The 24182-nt window shown below is 39.3% G+C and overlaps 1 protein-coding gene across 1 annotated transcript; it reads left to right on the top strand.

Annotated features, from left to right (window-relative positions):
* Positions 1-5044: 5044 nt before the first annotated feature.
* Positions 5045-6820, top strand: LOC123472302. The gene is given in 2 exon segments (XM_045173681.1): positions 5045-6440; positions 6443-6820. Coding segments are annotated over 2 exon segments (1719 nt in total). The 5' UTR covers positions 5045-5099.
* The last annotated feature ends 17362 nt before the right edge of the window (positions 6821-24182 follow it).

Raw genomic sequence — 24182 nt, 5'->3', positions numbered from 1 at the left:
GTGACGTAAATTTTTTTGCTCTTTTGGATAGTGGTGCGGGTAGAAGCTTAATAAAAACGGAAATTTTGCAACGAATCGGAAATCAAATCAAAAACTTTAGTACTGATGCCCCGGTAGAACTCTTCGGTGTAGACAACACTAGACTTAGAACAAGAGGGACAGTTACCCTCGAGATGAATGTATTAGGCGATGATCTTCTGCAGGAGTTCATTGTCGTAGATAGAATCAATGAAGATTGTATCTTGGGTTTAGACGCGCTCTACGAGCACAAATTTATTATAGATGGGAGCGAGAGAACAATATACCGTGTCAAAGAAACAAAGGAAGACACGGCCTCTGCGCCAGCCATAATTACAAAAAACAGGATCACGATCAAGCCCTTTAGTGCCACTGTCGTTGAATCCGATGGGGAAGGCGGGAAACTTCCACAGAATATTACCTGTTATTTAGAAAGAGGGCCGGGATTACACAGTGGGTTACGAGTGGACCCCTTCGTCTGCAGTGTTAACGATTTAACAGTTTTTTCCGTAGTTTTAATTAACGAAACCAATGAACCAATCACTGTTCCAAAATTTCAAGTCATTGGAAGCATAGTATTTGAAAGAACAAAAAAAGAAAACATCAATTTTTGTGAGACAGAAGAACAATCTCCTGTCGATGTAGATTTCAGCGAAAACTTACCCTTAATAATAGCAGAAGCAGATCGAACTTCTTTGGTCGAATTTTTAAAAACTAATATTACAATGTTTGCATCTAAAGCGGACGAATTAGGAAAAACAGGACTAGTTAAACACCACACTAACACGGAAGGACAAGGGCCCATTCGATTAAGACCCTATCGGATTCACAACAACAATAAAAAGGAATTAGAAAGTATTTTGCAAGAGTTATTAGTTAATAAAATAATAAAGCCGTCCGTGTCTCCATGGGCCGCACCTGTAGTTTTAGTTAAAAAGAAAAGCGGGGGATCAGATTGTGCATAGATTACAGAAAACTAAACCAGATAACAAAAAAAGACTCGTTTCCGCTGCCAAGAATCGATGACGTTCTTGACTTACTTCACGGACAACAGTACTTTAGCACACTTGATTTAGCGTCAGGGTACTGGCAAATTGAAATGGATGACAGTTCCAAGGAAAAAACTGCTTTTATAGTAGATAACAACTTGTATGAGTGGAACCGGCTAGCATTCGGATTGACGAACGCGCCGGGGACATTCCAACGTCTAATGAACTTTGTGTTACGCTCAGTGATTGGCGAAATCTGTTTAGTCTATCTAGATGATATAATAGTTTTCTCGAAAACCAAGGAGGAGCATCTTCTCAACTTGGAGAGAATCTTTGACCTTTTAAAAGAAGCTAATCTTAAACTTGGCCTATCTAAATGTAAATTTATGTGTGAATCTGTGCAGTATTTGGGACATGTCATCTCAGCGAGTGGAATCACTCCTGATCCCGAGAAAATTGAGCGACTAAAAAATTATGACAGGCCGAAAACAGTAGTGGAAACCCAATCATTCTTAGGACTTGCATCTTATTACAGACGGTTTATAAAAAATTTTGCAGATATAGCCCACCCGCTAATCGAGCTTACAAAAAAACAAAGAACAGAGTTAACAAGAAAGGGGAGAAAGTACCAGTAACATGTAAGGAAGAAAGTAAAAGCAGTAATTTTGAATGGGGAGAAGAGGAGCAAAAGCCTTTGAGACACTACGTGAATGTCTCATAACGCCGCCTATTGTTGCATTTCCTGATTTTAACAAAGAATTTTTAATTTTTACCGATGCCAGTAACTACGGTATTGGAGCGGTCCTAAGCCAAATTCAGAATGATCAAGAAGTGGTCATTGCGTATTCTAGTAGACATCTAAACAATGCCGAACGTAACTATTCAGCAATAGAGCGCGAGGCATTAGCAATCGTTTATGGGATAAAAAGATATCGTCACTACATACAGGATGAAATGTTCGAGATCGTTAGTGATCACAGACCACTCCAATGGCTGGAATCCCACAAGGATGAGAATAGTCGGTTGGGAAGATGGTCGATTGCGTTATCTGCAGCAAAATACAGGATTAGATATAAACCTGGGAAAGAACACAACAACGCTAATTTCTTCTCTCGTATTCGCGTTGTAGCAATCGAAGAACGTTCGGATTTTACAAAAAAATTGATAGAAGAGCAGAAGAAAGACGAGCTGTGCGCAAAGATAATAAACTATTTGAATGAAGGAACCCTATCAGAAATGGATGAATTAGAAAACCCTGATTGGGTGAAAGAAATAGGAACTTTTCGAATCGATAGCGGAGTACTGAGAAGGGATTTCTATCCTGCCTCAAAGAAAAGAAGAAAATATGTACAGGAGCAAACCGTTGTGCCCTACTCCCTGAGAAAGAGTGTAGTTAAAGAATACCATGATTCTCTGTTAGCGGGACATCTAGCGTTTCTACGCACATACTTTAGAGTTAGGGACAAATTCTATTGGCCAGATATGTTAAAAGATATAAAAAACTATTGCAAATCGTGCGAAGTTTGTGCATTACAAAGACGCGTAGTAACCAGAGCTTTTCTGAATCCTCTTGAAATAGCGACGGCCCCATTTGAAGTTATAGGTATGGATTTTCTAGGGCCAATCAAACCCGAATCCTTGAACGGAAATAAATATGTACTGGTAATGACTGATGCTTTTTCAAAATGGACAGAGGTCGTAGCGTTGCCAAACCAAACGGCCGAAACGACTTGCCGGGCCCTGATGGACAAGATTGTACTGTATCATGGCCCACCCAAAATTATCATTACTGATAGGGGCTCCAATTTTACCTCCCAATTATTCAACAGTTTGTGTAAAGAATTGAAAACGAAACATAAGACTACGACAGCCTATCATCCCCAATCGAATGGAATGACAGAGCGCTTCAACAAAACTGTAGTAGAAATGATTCGTAAATATATAGATGATGGTTACGAACATTGGGAGGAAGTATTGGGACCAATGGCATCAGCCTACAGGAATTCAGTCCACTCTTCTACAATGGAGAGCCCCTATTTTTTAATAATGGCAAAAGATCCAAACATGGTCATTGATCGATTTTTAATCCCAGAAACAGAATTGATCACTCCGCAGGATTACAAAAGCCAAACAATGAAACGCTTAAGAGAAGGGTTTGCACTAGCTAGACAGAATTTGTTAGACGCCAGGGTTCGACAAAAAATTCAATATGACAAAAGAGCAAAAGAAAACAACTTTCAACTTGGAGACAGAGTACTTCTAGACGTAAGAGTGACTAAGTTAGGCACGAGCAAAAAGCTCAATCCTAGATATCAAGGCCCATACAGAATTTCTAAAGTCCACTCAAACGGAACTGTAGAAATACGTTCCTACAATGGCGCGAGAACTCAACTCACCCATGTAAATCGGTTAAAGGCGCTAACTGAATGTATGGTATGGCGTGATGAGGAATGTGTCGACTTTGAAGATCTAAGAACCATTGGGTTTAGAGTAACAAGGCCAGATGAAGAATCCAACAATAACAGGTCAGACGAAGAACCGGAAGAAGAATCTGACGAAGAGGAGACAGAAAATTTTGATTTCGAGAATGAGAATGGCCTAATCACGGCAAGCCCCGAAACAGGTCAACAACCAGGAACCTTTGGCTACGGCAACCCTTTTTTAGAAATTGAAGTCCCTAACGAGATCTGGTACGACCCAGAAAAAATTCGGAACGAAGAAACTAATAACGCACAGAAAGAGATAGAGATACAAGTGCAATCAAACGGAACCAAGCGAGAAAAAAGGTCACGAGTCGCGACCCGTCTTCCCGAAAAATTTAGAGATTTTGACATGAGAACATAAAATTTCTTTATAATTAAAGCTATCACTATTGGAACTTACTTTTCGTGGGAGTTCTGGAAAGGTTGGATTAGAATGGTGAACAGCGTCTGAACTAGTTCTACAGAACAAAAAAGTTTTATACGAAGTTCGTGAAGTTCGAACTACAAAAGGGCTGAAACGTTTGAAGGGTATGTCCGTTCGTTAGACGTCCAAGGAGAAATTACATAGAAAAGATGGGCGTATAAAAATGTGTGTTACGTAATAACAAAATAACCCTCAAAAAAAAAAAAAAAAAAAAATTATTTGTTCTACACGTACAACAGCCGAGTTCGTCAACAACGAACCCAGCGTGACTAATTTCGTTCAAATCGGATGAAACATGCGGGAGTTTTTAAGAAATCCCGAAAATTTGAAATTAGCGCCCAAAACAACGATGAAGCCCCTTCCCACTAGTAGTAGAAATCTGCCCCTTGATTTAAAAAAAAAAAAAAAAAACAAAAAACACATTATGTATTCTTTTGCACACCACAGCCGAATTCGTCAACAACGAACCTAGCGTGACTAATTTCGTTCAAATCAGATGAAGCATGCGGGAGTTTTTAAGAAATCCCGAAAATTTGAAATTAGCGCCAAAAACAACGATGAAGCCCCTTCCCACTAGTAGTAGAAATCTTCTCCTTGATTAAAAAAAAAAAAAAAAAAAAAAGTATGAAATAAAAAAAAGCACATCATGTATTCTTTTGCACGCCACAGCCGAATTCGTCAACAACGAACCTAGCGTGACTAATTTCGTTCAAATCAGATGAAGCATGCGGGAGTTTTTTCAGAAATCCCGAAAACTTGAATTTTGCGCGTGGGAGTATGATGAAGCCTCGACCCACTAGGAGTAGAAATCCAATCACTTATAATGATAATAATAAAGTTGTGTGTTTATTATATTTACACTCCACAGCGTTTCGTGAAAAACGAACGTAACGTGGGAGATTAGCGTAAAAAAATGTGTGTTATAACCTTTTCTCTTATACCACAACCAGTTCGTAATTTTTTTTCTCTCTCTATTCTTAGTTATTTTTTGATAGTATTCTTCACCTGTCTACAAACAGCATGGGCGATGAACGCCACGATATGCGACTGTAGCCAGGCAAAGATGAAAGGATTCTTGAATTTCGGCGACGAAAATTGCCAGATTATAGAAGATCCATCCCCCCAAAAGCTGTTATATATACCCTCTTGTCCCACTTACCAGAAGTTAAACGATTCCCGGGATATATGTGTAGCGTCTGGTATGCCCATCGTTCAGTTAACACAGATTTCTTTGGTTGGCATACACATGGTCAAAGCAAATGGCCAGCAGTAGCTACTCCAGAAATGTGCAGCCAAATGAAAGAATTCAGAAGATGCGGCGACTTCGCAATGAATCCGGCGGGGCCACGAAAATTTACTTACGACCTGTATCCTAACATACAACCATTGTGGATGAGAACAATAACCCATAAGGTTCTGAACTGTAAAATTGAAGAAGTAGCTCTAGAAACGGAATGCGACAATTGCACAATCAATTCTCCGTTAGGAACACTTTCAGGCAGCTTGAACGGGACAGCAACCGTTAACTTCGTTACTTTAATCTGGGATAATTCATATAAAGAAAAGAAAGACTGCGAGCTTAAGTTAGTAAGAAGCGGAGAAGGACAGCTTTACAAAACAAATAATCCCGAGATCAAACGTTTACAGGATAAACACAGCCAAACAGACTTTCTCATCAACACAACAATGCTCGCTTACTGCGGAAAGCGGCAGTTACAAAGTGTAATGGGAATGGAAAAAATTTTAGTAGCGATTAACATGGCACCCCCAACAGGAGATTTTGAGAAATTCGATCCCAATGCGACGGTAGAGAACGAGAGGAAAACCAGCAGTAATACAACAAATGCACAGGTCAAACAGGTTGCCTCAACAATAAAAGCAGAAATTGAAGCCGCAGCCCATGTCCAATACACCAGAGACATAGCATTAGACTACGAGAATAGACTGGCAAGAGAAATTCGTCGGTTACAATGTGAAAACCGAAAAATGAACCATCACAGCGTAATCGTAAGCGCTCAGTACAATGGCTGGTTAGCAGCTACTCACATGCAACTCCCAAGATGTTCGAAATTAGTAGCTAACGGTGCCCAAGCTTCAATCTTGCAATGTAGGGAGCAAAATGTTACCTTCCACACTGAATTTACGAAATGTGGCCCCCAACCACGTTATCTTAATTTTACAATAGCAGTCGAAGGTTGGGAACTCGTGCCCTTCACCGACTGCTATTGGTATTCAAATTTTGTAAATTTTAATGGGAAAACTCACGCCTACAAAAATGGGGAATGGATTCCAGTATTTGCCAACATCCAAGTTCAAGGGAGAAAACTAATTGAAACGGAGAAATTTGAAGCCGACAACACTTTAGCAACCCTTCTGCAAATGCATCCAGCAATTCAAAATAGCCCTTTGAGTCATGCGTCGGTGATGGCTGACATCCTTGCCACCATTCACGAACATCATTCAGAGGACAACACAAAAGAACTTCTAACTTCCAATGTCTTAATTCACCATAGCGATGCCCCCACGTAGATTTTGTAGCAAAAATGGGAGAGTGGATAAAAAATTTTGGAGCCATTTCAGGCTTCGGGATGATTTCAGTATTCGCCGTTAGATTTTGTGGTATCGGATCCCTCCTACTCAAAGCCTTCCCAATTATGTCAAAAATATTCCAACTAAACTGCTTCAGCAAAACACCAGCAGCAATTACCGCAACAGCCACACCACCGCCGATTCAAATCATTATGCCTCCTACCAGCAGTTCATATTCAACCAAATCCACAGCCTCGGAACGATCAACAGAGCCCCCACGCAGAAAGAAGAGGCAGCGAAACCGCCAACGCCCTAATCAACCTGAAACCGAATCCTTCCTCCAAGAAAATCAAGCCAACCCTCCCAGACGAGTTTGATGACTTACAATAATAAATACAATAATTTCGCCGCTGTGTACCTATAATCAATGTGCTCCAAATTGTTACTTTCCTTAAAACCCTCTTCTAGACTCAATAGCATAATTTCTGGTGTCGGATTGTCCACTTTTCAAACCATGTTCCATTTTTCCGTCTCCTAAGTAGAAACGGGTCGTCAAAGGAAGTTACGAGTGAGAATGTAAAAGAGATCAAACGTATACGCACCCCCCCAAAAAAAAAAAAAAAAAAACAAAAACAAAAACAAAAAAGCACTGTAATAATACTCACGAAGGATATGCCGGCTGAATGGTTCAACTCGGGAGCACGACAAATAGACGAAGTCTAATCCAGGAAACTGAAACGTTGTACCCGTGTCATCAGCGTAGGATTCACACATCATTCGATGAAATTAAAATACAGTAGCTGGGACTGATTGTTGCGGGACGCAACAAAAGAGGAGGGGGGGTGATGTAAGGAATTGATCTCACAGATTGCAAAGAACCTTGAGAGTTCAACGTTCTCAGGGTAGCCCCTGTTATTGTCACAAAGCAATGCGGGGAGTTGACCGTGGGAACGACTTTCTACTCGTGACCTCCAATCGGAAACCCATCTAGCTAGTCTAGAATGTTCCCCCTTACTTGTCACTAGGGCAAGGCCAAGAGTAGACCATACACTGCTTCCTTTTCATTTTTGACCTCTAAGAAATGTAAAAAATAGGACCAAAAAGCAGAAACAAAGAGATTCTTAGACGGACCATCCTTCCCTTAACTTGTGTGTTATTCCTGTTCTTGAGTGTACTAGAACCCCTGTCCTGTGCTTCATCATCATGCTGCATTCTTCCTCACGGTGTTACGGTGTACTTTCAATGCGGTAAATACAAAAATTACATTCAACCTCTCAATTTGTCGTTAATAGTCTACGCAGTCACGCGCGGAAACTATTACAATTATCTTCATTTCTCCTTCCACTTTAGTCCACGCATACGGTGATATGGATTTGGCATAGTTTTGAAGCAAGAGATGCTTTGATTTTGTGGAAAACCTGAGCTCCCACATGTTTTGTTTTACTTGCCTGTCACTGAGACGGAGCAGAATTATGTTCACCAACGTCCTTAAAACCTCTGGAAGTCGTTTCGTTTTCTGCAGGACGTCTTTAATGGTATGGTGGAAGCTAAATATTATGCGTTACATTTAGTTATACAATTGAAAATTTTTGTAAAATTTGTTACCGTTCCAGGCGATTTGTGGTGTTATTGCCAAACGTCTGAAGATTACGACGCGCCAGAAATGCCCACTTATCGATGATATTGAACCAATTGTCGCGAAAATAAGCTGCAACACACCCATCTGCCAAGTAAATATCATGCTTATAAAGTTCATAATATTAAATTTATTTTATTGTACGATTACCTTGACGCATTAAATGCTCATGAGATGCATCAAATTCCTTTTGCGTTGCCGCAAAGAGAGCTGAACGAAAATATTCTTGAATTTCGTTTTTTTTTGTTTTCCGATATTCTTTATTTTGTTTAGCTTCGCGTCGATAGCCTTCAAAACGTGAAATTGGCATAGGATGTGTGTTGCTGTTGGGAAATACTTTGCAAGAGCGACAATCTCCGCACAGTCATTATCAGTCACGGTAACTTTGGTGACGGAGATGTCGTTGTTCTGTAAAGAGAAGTAAGGTATATATATTTTATTAAAATTTGGCTGTTCATCCCAAAAAATTCTACCTCTGAAAAAACTTCCAGGCACGTGGAAATGGTATCTGTCGTTTCTTCCTTTACAAAAAAAATCGTGACGGGCTGTCCATCACCGTTATTGTCCTCTATCAAAAGGTGGTAAAGGGAAAAGCCAGCCCTCGTGGTTTTGTAAGTACCATCTAATTCTATTACGTTACCGTAGGTTTTATATAGTTGTCGCTGCTTCTCCAACTGAACGAAAATCGTGGCGACCTCCCCATCTGAGTTGTGCAATACTTTGATGACGTTGTTGTGGTCTTTCTGTAGGTCCATCATGTAATCGACTGTGTCTATCCATTCATTATCTGACTTTCCTAAAAATATTCGTGAAGTAAGTAAAATTTTTGTAATGACAACTTTTTTCATTTTGAACTTCACCTGTCAATGTTTGTTTGATGTTAACTAGGTCTTTGCTAATGAGATTAGCGCCGTATTTGTCTTGCAGTAGCTTCCGCACTTTGGTTGGTTGGGCTCCAGCGGAAAGCGTAGCTTCAGCAAAGGCAAGTGCCTCAGGACCCAAATGTCTATTTTTAAAAATAATAATATTTGTATCCAGAAGCATAACAGCATTGCTAAATTAAATAATAGTACTTTTTCCTGGCACACGTTGTCACGTGTTGTGCGGACACGTGGTGATTCTGATGAACAACGTTGATGGACACGATGAAAAATTTTTCCTGCCGAGAACAAAACTGAAACTGCACATGCACTGGGCAGTTTTGTGCCATCACATTTTGGTTTGCTCGCTGGTTAGTCTTAGAGCGATCTCGGTGATTTCCAAAATAAGGGCAAACGTAACTTATTTTTTTGAACAGCCACTTTTCATCCATCTTCTTTTTAATTTTACTGTTGCTGTTGTAGCTCGCAACACTCTGTAACGGTTTGTCACGTCGTAAATACACATTGTCTTCCACTTCTACCTTTTTCACGAAAAAAACTCTCCTCTACACTATCAAATAACTTATTCTTGTTGAGAGAACTTAGGATGGACATTCTTCGCTGGCGAACTGACATGGATTGACTGTTGTTTCTCCCACCTCCCGTTTCCTTCCTTCCGTCCCTCTCTTTGCTTGCAATCCCTTGAGATTGTATAACAAGCGGAAGGTAACCAAGGTGTCTTAGGCCCTCGTCACCCCTTCCACCTCATTAAAGGCCACCGCCGTGCGGATGCGAGGGTTCGTGTTGACTCACTTCATCGTTGATGACCATTTTCAAGGCCATTGAAATTCAAAAAGGGCGTCTTTTCTTTCTGTTATTTTATTTCAAATCTCATTGTACAGAATTCAAGGGTAATGGAAAAAGCAATAAACAGAGATGGTGAAGGTGATGGCGGTGAAAAAAAAATAATAAGTTACATAGATCCACCCTTCCCCGTGACTAGTGCCATCTAGAGTTGAGATGCAGTAGCTGAAACGTCCCTCAAAAGTTGAGGGGCAATAGACATCTTGGCTATTACCCCTCAAAAGTTGAGGGGCAATAGATTTATTCCTTTTTTTATCCTTTCCTGTCAAGATGCAAACCTCAAGGAAGAAACGGAAAGTATGATCACAAAGTCAGAAAATCAACAACCGATCGCAGTAGAAAAAGATATTGCAAGTATGCAACGTCATTAATAATTTTCTTGTGGCACTGCCGCTGTTGATGGCATGATCTTCATTAGTCAAGCAAGAGAAAGGCGACAACAAACCGATCCCGACTCCCAAAGCATTTACTTACCAACGACGTCTAAAACCTTCTCAAGTCACGGGCGAAAATATTTTCCATAACGAGGGAGATATATTGTTTATTCAGGTACGGTCATCTGTACGATTTATCTAGTGCCGCTGACATGGTGATTTTGCCAAGATAGGTTTAAATTTAAATTCTGGGACCATCTGCGGTTTTCAGTTGCTAGTAGTTGTAGGCTGCCCAGCCTGAAAGAGGATAAAGAGCGACCTCAAGTCAATATTGAACCTGGAACAGCGATTCAAGAAAAAGTCAATGATCCAAACCATCGTCGAAACAAAGGCCGAAAAAGAAAGTGTCTTCGAAAACATTCCGGAGGTCCGATAAGGGACTCTTCGCGTTCATAGATCGGGGAAAATAACTTTACAAATAGGGGAACATTCTTTCGTCATGGATAGTAAAAGTTTCCTCTCTTCAAGTGCGTGGATTTCAAAATATTTAATATCCATGATTTGTGCAAAATCATAGTTTTTTTTTTATTTTCTTTTTTAATAGGATCTGATATCGGTTAAGGTAAATGCAGAAGACAAAAGCGGAAAAATGAAAGCACTCGGACCGATCAAGTATAAAACTGTTTGTCTACCAGATTGGAATGAACTGGCAATTTGGTATTTCACACTTATATGTTTGGTCCTCTTATGAAACTCGGGGTTTTTGGCAAGTTGAATGGCGCTTTTGTTGTCACAAAACATCAGGGTAGGAGCCAATTGTGATAAATTGATATGGTGTAACACATTACGCATCCAAACTATTTCTTTGGCTGTTGCACACATCGTACTCGGACTCAGTTGTAGACACTGAAACGCATTTTTGCCGTGCATTACCCCAGGCAACTGGGCCACCATTGATTAATAGAATGTATCCCGTTGTTGACCTACGCGTGTCTAAATCACCAGCGTAATCAGCATCAGAAAAAGCTTTTAGTAGACCATCATTGTTATCTCCGAAACGAATTCCGAAAGTTGCCGTGCCTTTTAGAAAGAAAAAATTCTTTTCACAGCGGTCCAGTGAGAACGCTCTGGTGGACTGTCAAATTGAGCGACTTGACCAACCGCAAAACTAATATCGGGACGTGTGGACAGCATGAGATATAGTAGACTGCCAACCATTTCGGAGTAAGGGAAAACTTCATTAGATGGAGACGAGGATGCAACAAGACGACTATTTGAATCTGCAGGGGTCGTGACTGGATCCAAATCAATCATTCCGAAAGTAGAAAGAAGACTCGCGATGTACCGGTAACTAGGTTGTGATAAATACAATTTTCGATTGACACGATCTCATGTGATATGAAGAACAAAACAAATCGATCGGCTGCCTTTGGTGTGATGACAAAAGTAGTTTTCAAGTAAGACAGAATCCTAGCCAAAAGAGCTGAGTTGTTGCAAATTAAAAGACCGCCATTGACCCATAGAGCATCAATTAAAAAATCATTTCCACTTTGGTAAAGGTAAACACACGGGTCAGCTTGACTTGCAATAAGACCAAAAACAGAGAGAAAATTATTAAAAGTGTCGTTCCACGCACGGCTGGCCTGTCGTAAACCATAGCCATTTGTGAAAACAGTATACATGACGCTCTCTACCGACGACACAAAAACCAGCAGGCTGTTCCACGTAGAGTTCCTCGATAAGAGGGCTTTGGAGATATGCGGAGGAAACATCAAATTGAAACAAATCCAGATCGTCGACGGCAGCAATAGCAAGGATAGCTCGAAGAGTCATATTTCAGGACAGGTGCGTAGATCTCAGTAAAATCTATACCCGACCGTTGAGTAAATCCTTTTACGACAAGACGAGCTTGACGACGCTCAATAGACCCATCAATATTGATCTTCACTTTATACACCCACCGAACTTTGATGGCCACTTGGTTAGAAGGTAAAGCAGTTAGCGTCCAAGTGTGATTGGTTTCCAAACAAGACATTTCAGTTTGCATAGCAGCAAACCAAAGATTAGAATCACTCCCGGAAACGGCATCGTGATAGGAGAAAGAGTTGCCGGGGTCAATGACATCAAGATCAGAGACGACGTTTTCAGGAGAAATCACTGGGATGGCAAGCAGAGAAACAAAAGTTTTTGGAATCCAAAAATGACTTGATCGACGACGACTGGTTCAAAACCAAAGAAATCTTATTCATGATCGATAGCATCGGCCAAAGATAAAGGTGCACCAGACGAAAAGGACGGGGTATCCAAAACTGCAGTAGTATGAGACAAATCTTTTTCAGGATTGAAAGCATCGGCCAAAGATAAAGGTGCACCAGACAAAGAGGACGGGGTATCCAAAACTGCAGTAGTATGAGACGGCTGCGGCACAATTGTGGAGTATGTCAAAGACGGACGAGACGAAAGCGATAAACGATTAGTGACATCTGATGCAATCGGTGGCTGAGAAGAAATTGCGTGAGTAGAAAAAGGATCAACCGATAAAGGTAATGGGGAAACACTGATAGTAGGAAAACGTTCACAAAAAATAGCGTCTCGACTAATGGTGATTCGACGAGTAACACGATCAAAAAAGCGCCAAGTCTTTTGGGTCTCAGAATAGCCAACGAAGAGAAGTAGTTTGCTCTTTGCAACGAGTTTACGACGGAGAGTTTTTGGAATATGAACATACGCAGAAATGCCAAATACAGGGAAATTAGAGACATAAGGTTTGCGATGGTGAGAAAACCATGCTTCGTACGGGGCAGTATTTGTGGTGCGTCCATGAATGCAATTCTCGACATAAACACTGCAACTTGTAGCTTCAGTCCATAGGTCAAGAGGTAGATCCAAATCGAAGAGACGGCTTAGTGACGACTCCATAATCGTTCGGTTCGAGCGTTCACTGACGCCATCCTGCTCAGGGTTATTCGGTGCACAAGTTTCATGTCTTATACCGTTTTCAGCAAAGTAGGCTGTAAAGTCAGTACTAACATATTCTCCTCCGTTGTCAGTACGAAAAATCAAAACATGCTGACCTGTTTCAGTGCACAGACGAGCAACATAAAGGCGAAAACACTGAAAAACTTCGTTTTTCTGTTTGATAAAATTGATGACACGAAAACCAGAATAGTCATCTTGAAACTGAACATAGTTGCGATATCCACTGAAAGAAGAAGTACTCATTGGCCCACATACGTCACTAGGAATTAATTCACCAACACGTACAGCGCGGTGAAGACCAGTGGGAAAAGGGCGACGGTGACTTTTACCAAGAGCACAACCTTTGCACGGGAAAACATCAGAATCGGTATTTGAAAGTCGTAATCCAGTAACAGAACCTTCTATAGCCATTTTATGAATAACGTTAACATGAGCGGGACCAAAACGCCGATGCCATATAGACATGGAAGAGAGAGATAGATTACCTTGCTCAACTTTTGGAGTAGGGACTGCTACAAATTCCATGAGATAAATATTGTTGGTTTGGCGAACGCCAAGTAGCTCAAGTTGGTTGTTGCGATAAAGATGAACGTTCTGGTGAGTAAAAACAGCAGTGAATCCACGATCAGTTGCCGGACCAATTGAGAATAAATTCGCTCCAAGGACGTCACGCAAAATACCATCAGTCATATTTTTACTCTTTGTGCTGCTAATGATGATGTCTCCACGGCCTTTGACTCGTAATTGCTTGTGATCGCTGCCGACTCCTTTGACAGTCCAGACGTGCGTGACTGGTACAAATTTAGTAAAATATTCGCGATTGTCAGTCATATGTCTAGTTGCACCCGAATCAGCACACCAATTCACGAAAGAAATGAGGCTGTGTAGAGAAGTATTCGCGAATGCTGGATAGAGAAATGTGATTGATGACGCACCGGAACTCTGTTCGTCACTAATAGCGGTATTCGCAGCAGTAGAATCGCCAGATGATTTTTCTTTTTCCTCCCGAGTGCGCTGTCGACAAACGGCAACAACATGATTGGCGTAACCGCAATAAGTGAATTGCACACGCGGTTTACGATTTGAAGAAGTACGTTGATTAGAATTGTCTTGTTGAAAATCACCGTGGTCACGTTTGCGTTTACGACAATTCGCAAAAGTATGATTACTATAGCCACAGAAAGAACAAACGTTTTGTGGATGATCTCCCACAATAAAACGGGGACGTTGAGTTGAGGCAAGTAAAGCTGTGTGATCAAGATTGTTCTTGAGATTCACGATGGGCATACAGTACCCACCAAACGATTAGGTACACCCCCGTTTTTTAAAGTGCATTCTTATAGCGCTACGAGTCTTAGCAAAACTTGAATATCTTTTTACTGATAAGGACTAAGTTTGTTTCTTTTTTCCTCTATCAGAAGAGAAAGTGCTCTAAAAGTTATCTTAACATGAGAAAATTGTAGAAGTTACACCCAGGGCGCTAAAGTATCGTTCACATGATTAGGTACACCACTTTTCTCCCCATAAACGCCATGTTAATACCGGCGTTTCCAAAAATATAAATAAAACACGTCAAAACATCCTTAACTTTAAACACAGCAAGATTTTTCATATAAAAAAAAATAAAACATAATTGATTTTTTTATCATAAGAAGAAAGTATTTAATCTGTTTTGATTGTTCCCGTAATGTATAACAACAAATTCACAGACATTCTTTTAGTTGTTGTTATACATTACAGCAACAATCAAAACAGATTAAATTCATTCTTCTTATGATAAAATAAAATTATTTTTTATTTTTTTATAGGAACAATCTAGCTGTGGTTAAAGAAAAAAAATCTGAGCACTTGAAATTGATCCCATTGTCCCTGGTGGCGCAAGCACAAATCTTAATTTTCTCTATAAAATATTGGAGTGTAACAACTTTGGGGTATAAGGAAGCATTTTTTTAGTTCTAATAATTCAAAAACATGCACTATATTCTAATAGGGTAAAAAAAACGCGTCGTTCGGTATAAAAAAATTCATTTAAGGATGTTTTGAAGTATTTTATTTATATTTTTGGCAACGCCGGTATATTAACATGGCGTTTATGGAGAGAAAAGTGGTGTACAGTATCCTGCACAAAAAGGTGAACACCGATTTATTTTGAAAAAGCCATCTGTGGGTAGAAAATATTAATAGTTTACCTTTTTAAGGAGAGGTAGGGCGGTTTTGGCGCAAAATCATCATAAAGGGGGTTGGGTAATGTCAGTCCAGACACTTTTTTTTTTGCCCTAGGTATTAAATGTCTGGAAAAAAGTGTAGACTGTATCATCGGTAGACTCCCCTACCCCCCGGCTAAGTAGAAGATTTTTTGCGATACAAAATAGAGTCTTTCCATTACTCGTTATTGTCATTATCGGGTCGGGTAATCGGGTAGCATATGGAAACACCAAATTATCTTTCTCAGTATGCTAGCTAACTATTAGATAATTGATAGTGGCTTATTGGATACGTTTCCGTCGGCGACGCGGGAGATCCGCGTTCAAAGCGTGTTTGCATTAATAGATTTCAAAGCAAATCTAGCTAATGAATATAATTTAATAAATCTTTGATGAACTAAATTATATTTAAAATTTTTAAAAAAGTATTTATATTTGATTAATAATTATTTAATTCGTAAACAATTCAATATTTTCATGACAGGAATAATAATGTAGACAGTTATCTCATCCAAGTCTAGAACGCGGATCTCCCGCGTCGCCGACGGAAACGTACCGAAGCAAACCTGAGCAAACAAACTCACGACTTACATATATTTTATTCATTTTTTTGTAATAAATTAAAAAATAAACCACCCGGCAAATAGATAACTACTCCTTAATTTTTTTAATTTTTCGTATTGAATGCTGGACTTAAAAATAAAAATACTTTCAAGGGAAAAATTTGAACACGGTTAAGTTCTACCCTTTTGGAAACATCTAAATTTTGACAATTAATAATGAAACCTAGCGATCGGCCCCAATTAACTCTAATCGAGTTAACCGCCCCGCACCGATAAAGTGCATTGGGGGCTGAATTGAGGTGCCACTTTTTCAAACGGGGTGGTGCGGGGAAAAATTTAAGGTCAACCCGTTGCCCCGACGCAATTTTTAAAAAATGCCGTTCTTTCGGTTTTAGAGTAAAAATCGGGGCAGGCGGGTAGAACAAGCTATTATCGGGGTTGTTATCGGATCAATCGGGTGAAATAGTCAATCGATTATGTTTTTTTGCATCGATGAATCGATGAATGAATGATTGCAATCGGGGTAGCTTCCCTGATTAAGTACCTCGAGTAAACCCCAATTGAATTCGGGGAGAAGAATTTTCCACCTTGAGCCACGACTCGATGGCCCCAAATGAGAAACCAGATAGGCAAAAAAGCGCCCCGATTGGCTCGAGGCCGATCCTTAAATGAAACAATTGAAAATCTTCTTGGCTATTGGAAAGAGGTCCGTAGAATATAATTTTCGCACATCCATTGCACTTCCAAGGTGACTAGCCGACGGACATCCCTGGAACTACCCATTGAGTACATGGATATCTAACGGATGTTCGGCCATGATTCGGACATCCGACGGCAGAAATGTGCTATATGGGCTAAGCTCTCTATTTTCAAGACGTGGGCCATAACGTCATTTCCTTCTTTGTATTCGTACCGAAAAAAGCGATCAATTAGAACATGTCTGTTCTCTGTTCATATTGTTGAGTCAAAAGATTCCACATCATAGGGAAAGATGTGCAATCCAACAAGGTTCTTCTAACTCATGTGTTGGGAAAATACATTTTGAGTACATTTTTGTTGGGAAAATGATACCATGAAATGAGTAAAGATAAAATCAAGCCACCTGTTTCAGTTGTGCTGAAGATAAGATCTTGAGCTTGTAAATCCAAATCATGCCAGGCTAAAATAGCTGCTTCTTGAGTTGGTCTTCCCTCTTCATTAAGTGTAGGGGCATTGTTATCATCCAGAAGTTGTACTGGGCATTCAATGGTGCCATTGAGTATTCCATCCAGTTTGTGTACTTGAACGAAAATGTACACTTGCTTTTTCCAAAAAATGAAATCGGCGCAGTTAAACTTTAGGATATGACTTGTTTTCTTTGCCGTATAGGACAGTGCCATGGCCATGATAATTTGTCAAGGTTATAAGGTGAATAAAATATACATCAGATCATGAAGAAATAAACAGAGTATATAAAAATTAATTGAATAAACGTTAAACGTTCTGGCCCCATAACCTATTGTTATTAGAATCTGTGTACTACCATGTTTGTAGTGGGGAAAAAGAATTGGAACGAGAGAAGGTTCTCACCTTCTGTTCCAAATGAAAATAAATTTTTTGCGTTTTGTCGCTTAGGTCCAATACTGAGCTTGATCAATTAAATGAAAAAAATTTGATTCATTTAGAATTTTTTTTCTTTTCAATATTTTTTCATGAAATCCACCAAATAGATAGCACTTTTAAATACCCCCTAAGTCCCTTCCCGGCATCCATTGCGGCGGCCATTTTGATGACGCGCGTAATTGAAATTTGAATTCGAACTTTTACTTATTATTATTCGAACGTTTTAAATTAATAATAAAAATAAATAAATTAAATTAATTTTAAAGAAAAACTCAATGTATTTTGAAGAGTAAGCAGCAAGTGTTTTATTCATAAACAACATAAAGCAAATACAATGAGTGAAGAGTGACACGAACAAATTGTTTTCATTATTTCATTATTTAATTACATTTGTAGATTGAAAAATACCTAATTAGCTTTAATGGTATATTCTTAGTTATTGATGGTACGCTTAAGAGGTTGCTTTTTAATTGACTATTCAATTGTTGGTTGTTGCCCCGGTCAACCTAGTGGGATTCCGATACCTGGAAAAGAGAAAATAAAAGAGTGATGTCAGGGCTATAACATTAGAATTTTGTGAAATAAGTTACCTGTTTGATAAGTGTCTTAATTTTTTACAATGCCACAATAGATTACCTTCTTAATCAAAAAGTGTACTTCCCAACGTGGATGGAAAAAGCAGCCAACACACTGAATGCAAATTTAAAGCTTTGGCTAAGTAACACTGTAAAAATGTTATACATTTCACTAATCCTAAATAAAAGTCGTTAAATGGTAAGAAATTCATTAATATAGAGGCAATTCACTCGTGGTTTCGCGTGTCAATTGTTTCGATGTCCGCCATTTTCTCTGGTTGTTTATGTCATGTTTTGCGTTGTCTGTATTGGCTAAAAGTGTTATTTCCCAATACAAAGTGGATTTTGTGAATCAGTGTTTAATTTTTTGTAATTTTTTTTGTGTCAGTTAATTGCTACGTATCTTGGTTATTATGTGTAGCAATTTCTGTTTCCAGATCACATTTCTTGTATTTAAAAAAAAATCTTTTCTGTGGGGCTGTCATGGATGACACAGTACTATTTGAAATAGAAATTCTGGAGCCATTATCTGATCAAGACTCTTCTGTTCCTAGTGACAGTCAAATTATAGAATTATTATTCAGCGGACACTCACAGTGGAGTTTTCTGCAGCGCTGCCGTTTCATTTGTTTTTTTCTTTCCTCTATTTTTATTACGTAGTTTGTTGTTTAAAATTTATTTATTCATATCAATACAATGTTCTTAACTAATTTGAATCTTTTTTCATTTTATGAAAAGAATTTTTTACACATCGGTGTGTTTTTTATTTTATTTACTGTATTGTTACCCCAGTGCCCATGGGTCATCCCCTTTCACAGGGATATAAATTTTTAATGGGAAAACTTTAAGTAAAAAATTTTAAACTATTACAGAAATCGTTATATTTTGATAATATCAGTCCACTTCTGTAAAATAATGGCTTACAAAAGTACTTATTGGAGTACTAAACTGATTTGCCATTTATCGGTTAGTTCGGTGTGGTTTGGCGGGTCTCCCCAACTCTCAATACCTCATGCAATGTAAATAATTGTTTTGTGGGAAATCAATAACTCCAAAATATATAAATTTTACATAATTGGATAGCTCTTAGTGAGGGCTATCCATTTCTGTAAAGTAAATAAACGAATTTACATAAACAAAATAGTTTTTGACAGAAAGGTTGTTGTAGCTTTTGCGCTCTATGAATATGCTCTAGTCAATAAAAATATGTACACTATCGTGCACAAAAATCCGAACACAAATTTAATTTTTTAAAGCCACCTATTAGCGGGGTAAAGGGTTTTTTTTTGTTTTTCTTTAAGAGGGATGGTATACGGGGTGATGGAGACATAGGACAGGGTTGGGTAAGTCTAGAAATTTTTTTTTATGCCTTTAGGTATTACGCTTTAAGACAAGTAACAGGTAGGGACATTTTTGCAACCCCCAGAGTTATGTGTTTTTTAAAAACGAGAGTTGGAAATGTTGGATTTAGGCTATGTAATATTCCTTACCCAAACTAAATTAGAGAGCTGCCTGTGCACAATTATGTCGATACTGATGGCATATGTGTAGAGCCTCTTATTACGACACCGTAAATCAATGTTCGATTCCTGATAATTTCGAAATATTCCGTATCTTTATAACATTCATCATTCGAATATGTTGGGAATATAAATTTTTTTAGAACGAAGTGAATTATTATTTTTAAAGTTATTTAATAAACAAAAAAAGCACATATTGCTCGATGAAAACTTGTTTTATATATGAACGAGAACTTCTTGTAAGGTAACCACTAATGAAGCCTACTGCGTATTGGCTTAGCGCTTTCTGAGAAGCAAAAGACACAGACATGACCAAGGCCGCTTGAGGCCTCTTAGCAACCGACGTTTGACAGTCGTCAATACGTCGTCGAGTTGTCCTACTTACTTTGTCTGTGTCGATATCTTCTTCTCGTTCTTCTTCTTTCTTGTCCACGACTAACTAAGTCATCTTATACTTGTGTGTCCAAACTATTGAATATTCTACTGTGTAAGTATTGTAAAAGGCTTTCTAGAGCCAAGACTAAACCTACAATATACAGATTCATTGCATTCCATGTTTTAAATCCTATTAACCACAATAATTCCTCACCTCATCTGGAATCGAACACCGATCTCCAGCACCACATTCATAAATGCTTCACCTACGCCATTGACAACGACGTAAACATTCACAGGCAGCTGGAACATAAGCTAAATTGTTTCGGTAAGCAAAATTAAGCCACGTTCAGACTACAGCCTTTTTGAGCGTTTTACGTACTACGTATAACGTTTTTACGCTCCGAGTTACGTAGCTGGGAACGGAAGAGTGTTCAGACACAACGCTCTACGTAGTATGTAATACGTAAACTCAAAACGTAGTCAAAACGAAGTCAAAACTGAGCGTACGTAAAAATGAGATTGATCTCATTTTTACATAAGTTTTTGGGACGTTCTACGCACTACGTAGCCAAAATCTATTACGCTTGTCTACATTCTTTTGTTTTTTCAGGTTTTCTCTCCTGTTTATTCATTCTGGGATATGTCAGGTGTAGAATTGTAAATTTAATAATTAATTTTTTTAATTTTTATTTTAAAAATAAATATTGGGCCAACTAAAGTTGCCAAAAAGAATTCCCCTAACAAATTCAAGTCGCCCCCCCAAAATTCACCGATAAAGAAAATCAAAAAGTAAATATTATTTCATGAAATCTTTTGCAACTATTTTGGTTTATTGCTTATTCTATTTTAGGTCTTCAAGAAATTGGTCAGAAGAAGAACGTTTCGTCCTCAGAACTTTTATCAATAAATATAACAAAGAGCTACAACAGGTACAAAAATCTACAGCAGACGCTAGAATCTCCGCAGAATCTAGCCTACTCTACGTAAATTTGACAGTGTAGTCTGAACAGTCTACGAACACATTTACGTAAATATGGCTCCGTAAAAAACGCAGCGAAATTTACGAAGTACAAACGTAAACTTTTAACGTTAAACGTTATACGTTATATGTAGAAAAGAGCTGTAGTCTGAACGATACTTTACAAAGCCGAAGCCCCAAATTTACAACTGTCGTTTAAAAAAACACACCACCCTGGGGTTGCAAAAATTTCCTGACCTGTACTGTAACTTGCCTTAAAGCGTAATACCTTGATGCATTTTTTAAATGTCTAGACTTACCGAACCCTGCCCTGTCGTGTCCATCACCCCGTCTACCCTCTCCCTTAAAAAAAACAAAAAACCCGCTTCCACGCCAATAGGTGGCTTTAAAAAATTAAATCGGTGTTCGGATTTTTGTGCAGGATACTGTACAAATTTTATTTCTTCTTCAATTTTTTTTCCTATTAATATTTGTTCACATTTTTTTGATTGCCCATTTTTTATTCCACAACAAATGTGGGTAGTGGAAGCCGTTGTTATCGAAAAACTGTGCCCTTCGTTATAATAATTAATTAATTAATTATAATGGGCAATCTATTTCACATTTAACTAGTTTTTCTACATACTGTCGTTTATCTTTTTAATCAAGTCCCTGTGCATAGTCACTTAATTCACAGATTGTTATTATGGGCTCCCTTATTAGCCCGCCAGTTGCCACTCGTCACTTCTCGCTCGAAATGACTTTAGTTGCACAACATGAGCGTTAAACGTTCGTACCACTTTCTTCTTTCTTCTAGATGGCAACTCTTCCATTAGATAAGTGGTTTCTGCCACTTTCTTGACGATCTGGAATGGCCCGATATATTTTGGCAAGAACTTCTTTGTCAATCCTTTTTTTTAAACATCCGACGCACTAGTACAAGGTCACCTTGATAATACGGCTTCGATGCTTTTCTGCGAGCGTCGCAAAGCATTTTTGTTATGTCCTGACGGCGGATAATGTTAAATCTGGTCACCTTTCTCAATTGTTTCACACGTTTGATGAACTTTCTCCTTGACACTGGTCCATCTTCTGGCCACTCAAACAGGTTGTTATCCGGTCTATTGGGGAGTCGTCCATAGACAAGCTGAAATGGCGAATGCTTCGTTGTTGACTGTTTAGCAGAGTTAATGGCGAATACAACATCCGACAGCCACTCGTCCCAATCTCGATGGGTAGGGGAAATAAATCCAGCAATGGCTCTGGCGGCTGTGCGGTTAAGCCTCTCCACCAACCCATCGTTTGGGGATGCTCTGCAGTGGCGATGACGTGGCGAATCTTCCATTTGTCTAGCTCCGTGGCTAGCTCACTGCTAGTAAATGCCGATCCGGGGTCAAAAATCATTCTGCTCGGCACCCCATGTCGATTTATGATCTGCTCCTTAAGTAGCTTTATCACGTGACACGTGGCTGTACTTGGCACAGCAACCGCCTCCACCCATTTGGTGAGATAGTCAATCGCGAATAGAATATGACGATTCCCTGATTGAGTTTCCAGCAACGGGCCTTGATGATCGATTCCGATGGTCTTGAATGGTCTAGTAGGTGGGGTGATGGGATTCAGAAAGCCAGCAGGGGCTCCAGGAGGAACATTGTGAAATTGACAATGGATACATGATAATACATATGCGCGCACACTCGACTCCATCCGTGGCCACCAATAATTTTCTACTACTCGAGCCAAAGTTTTCTCTATATCAAAATGATTAGCTTGCGGCTCATCATGACATTTACTTATTAAATCTCTACGTAAAATTGAGGGAACCAGCAAAAGCAATTTCCTACCCACGTTACTTTTACTCTTTTTATACACTACCCCTTTTCTTAAAGCAAAATAAGGATCTTTTCTGTTAGTTAGGATTCTGTTAGTAATTGGACGTAATTCTTTGTCCACTTGCTGCAAAAGAGCAAGTTCTTTGGCTGTATATCCATCAGATTTTAATATACAGCTAACGCGATGTTCTGTCGAGGATGTCCGGCATTCCTCTTTTCCGCCAAGATTCCTCGAGAGAGCATCAGCGATCACATTGTTTTTACCTTTAACATGCTCAATTTTAAAATCATATTCTTAAATGCTCAACATCCACCTTGAAAATTTCCCCGACAACTCTTTCTTGTCCCACAACCATTTTACTGCGGAGTTGTCTGTACGGACGGTAAAAGGTCGTCCATACACATAACACCGGAATTTTTTCAATGACCATAATAAGGCCAAGCATTCCAGCTCATTTGAATGATACCTGGATTCAGCATCAGACAACGCTCTACTAAGAAAAGCAACCGGTTTTACCTCTCGGTCCACTTTTTGAGCAAGGACGGCTCCTAATCCGAAATGACTTGCGTCCGTATGGATCTCAGTTGGAAGGTTTTCGTCGAAATGCACCAACACCGGTTCTGCCGATAATAGACGGACAAGGGCACGAACGGTCTTCTTCTGCCTCTCCTCCCAATTCCACTTGGCGTTCTTTTTCAGCAGAGTCACGAGCGGAGCAGTCAAATGTGAAATTTCCGGGATAAATTTTCGATAGTATGATGCAAGGCCGAGGAAGGCCCTTAGTGACTTCACCGAATTTACTTCCATCCTTTCCAAGGCACTTAGTTTCTCCGGATCCGGCCTTATTCCATCCGCTTTGACGATGTGACCTAAATGATTAACTTAATCTGCTGCAAAAAGACACTTTTTCATATTAAGGATTAAGTTGGCCTCGCCCAGGGCTGTCAAAACCAAGATTAACCTACTCTGATGCTCTTCAAAAGTTTTACCAAAAACAAGAATGTCATCTAGATAGACGAGACATACCGTCCATTTGAGCCTGTTTAACACCTGATCCATTAATCTCTGGAATGTGGCCGGCGCATTTGCCAAGCCAAACGGCATTCTTTTAAACTCAAATAGCCCATCAGGCGTTACAAAAGCAGTTTTTTGGCGGTCCTTCTCCGCAACTGGTACCTGCCAGTATCCACTAGCAAGATCTAACGTGGAAAAATATTCTGCGCCGGCGAGCCTATCAAAAACATCGTCTATCCGTGGTAGCGGATAAACATCCCTTTTAAAAACAGCATTTAACCTCCCATAATCAATACAAAATCTATACTCGCCGTATTTCTTTTTTACAAGAACTACATGTGATGACCACGGGCTATTGGAGGGCTGAATTACCCCACCC

This window comes from Daphnia magna, linkage group LG1 (genome assembly GCF_020631705.1).
Source record: "Daphnia magna isolate NIES linkage group LG1, ASM2063170v1.1, whole genome shotgun sequence".
Classification (NCBI taxonomy): domain Eukaryota; kingdom Metazoa; phylum Arthropoda; class Branchiopoda; order Diplostraca; family Daphniidae; genus Daphnia; species Daphnia magna.
This window is presented reverse-complemented; position numbering and strand designations above follow the sequence as displayed.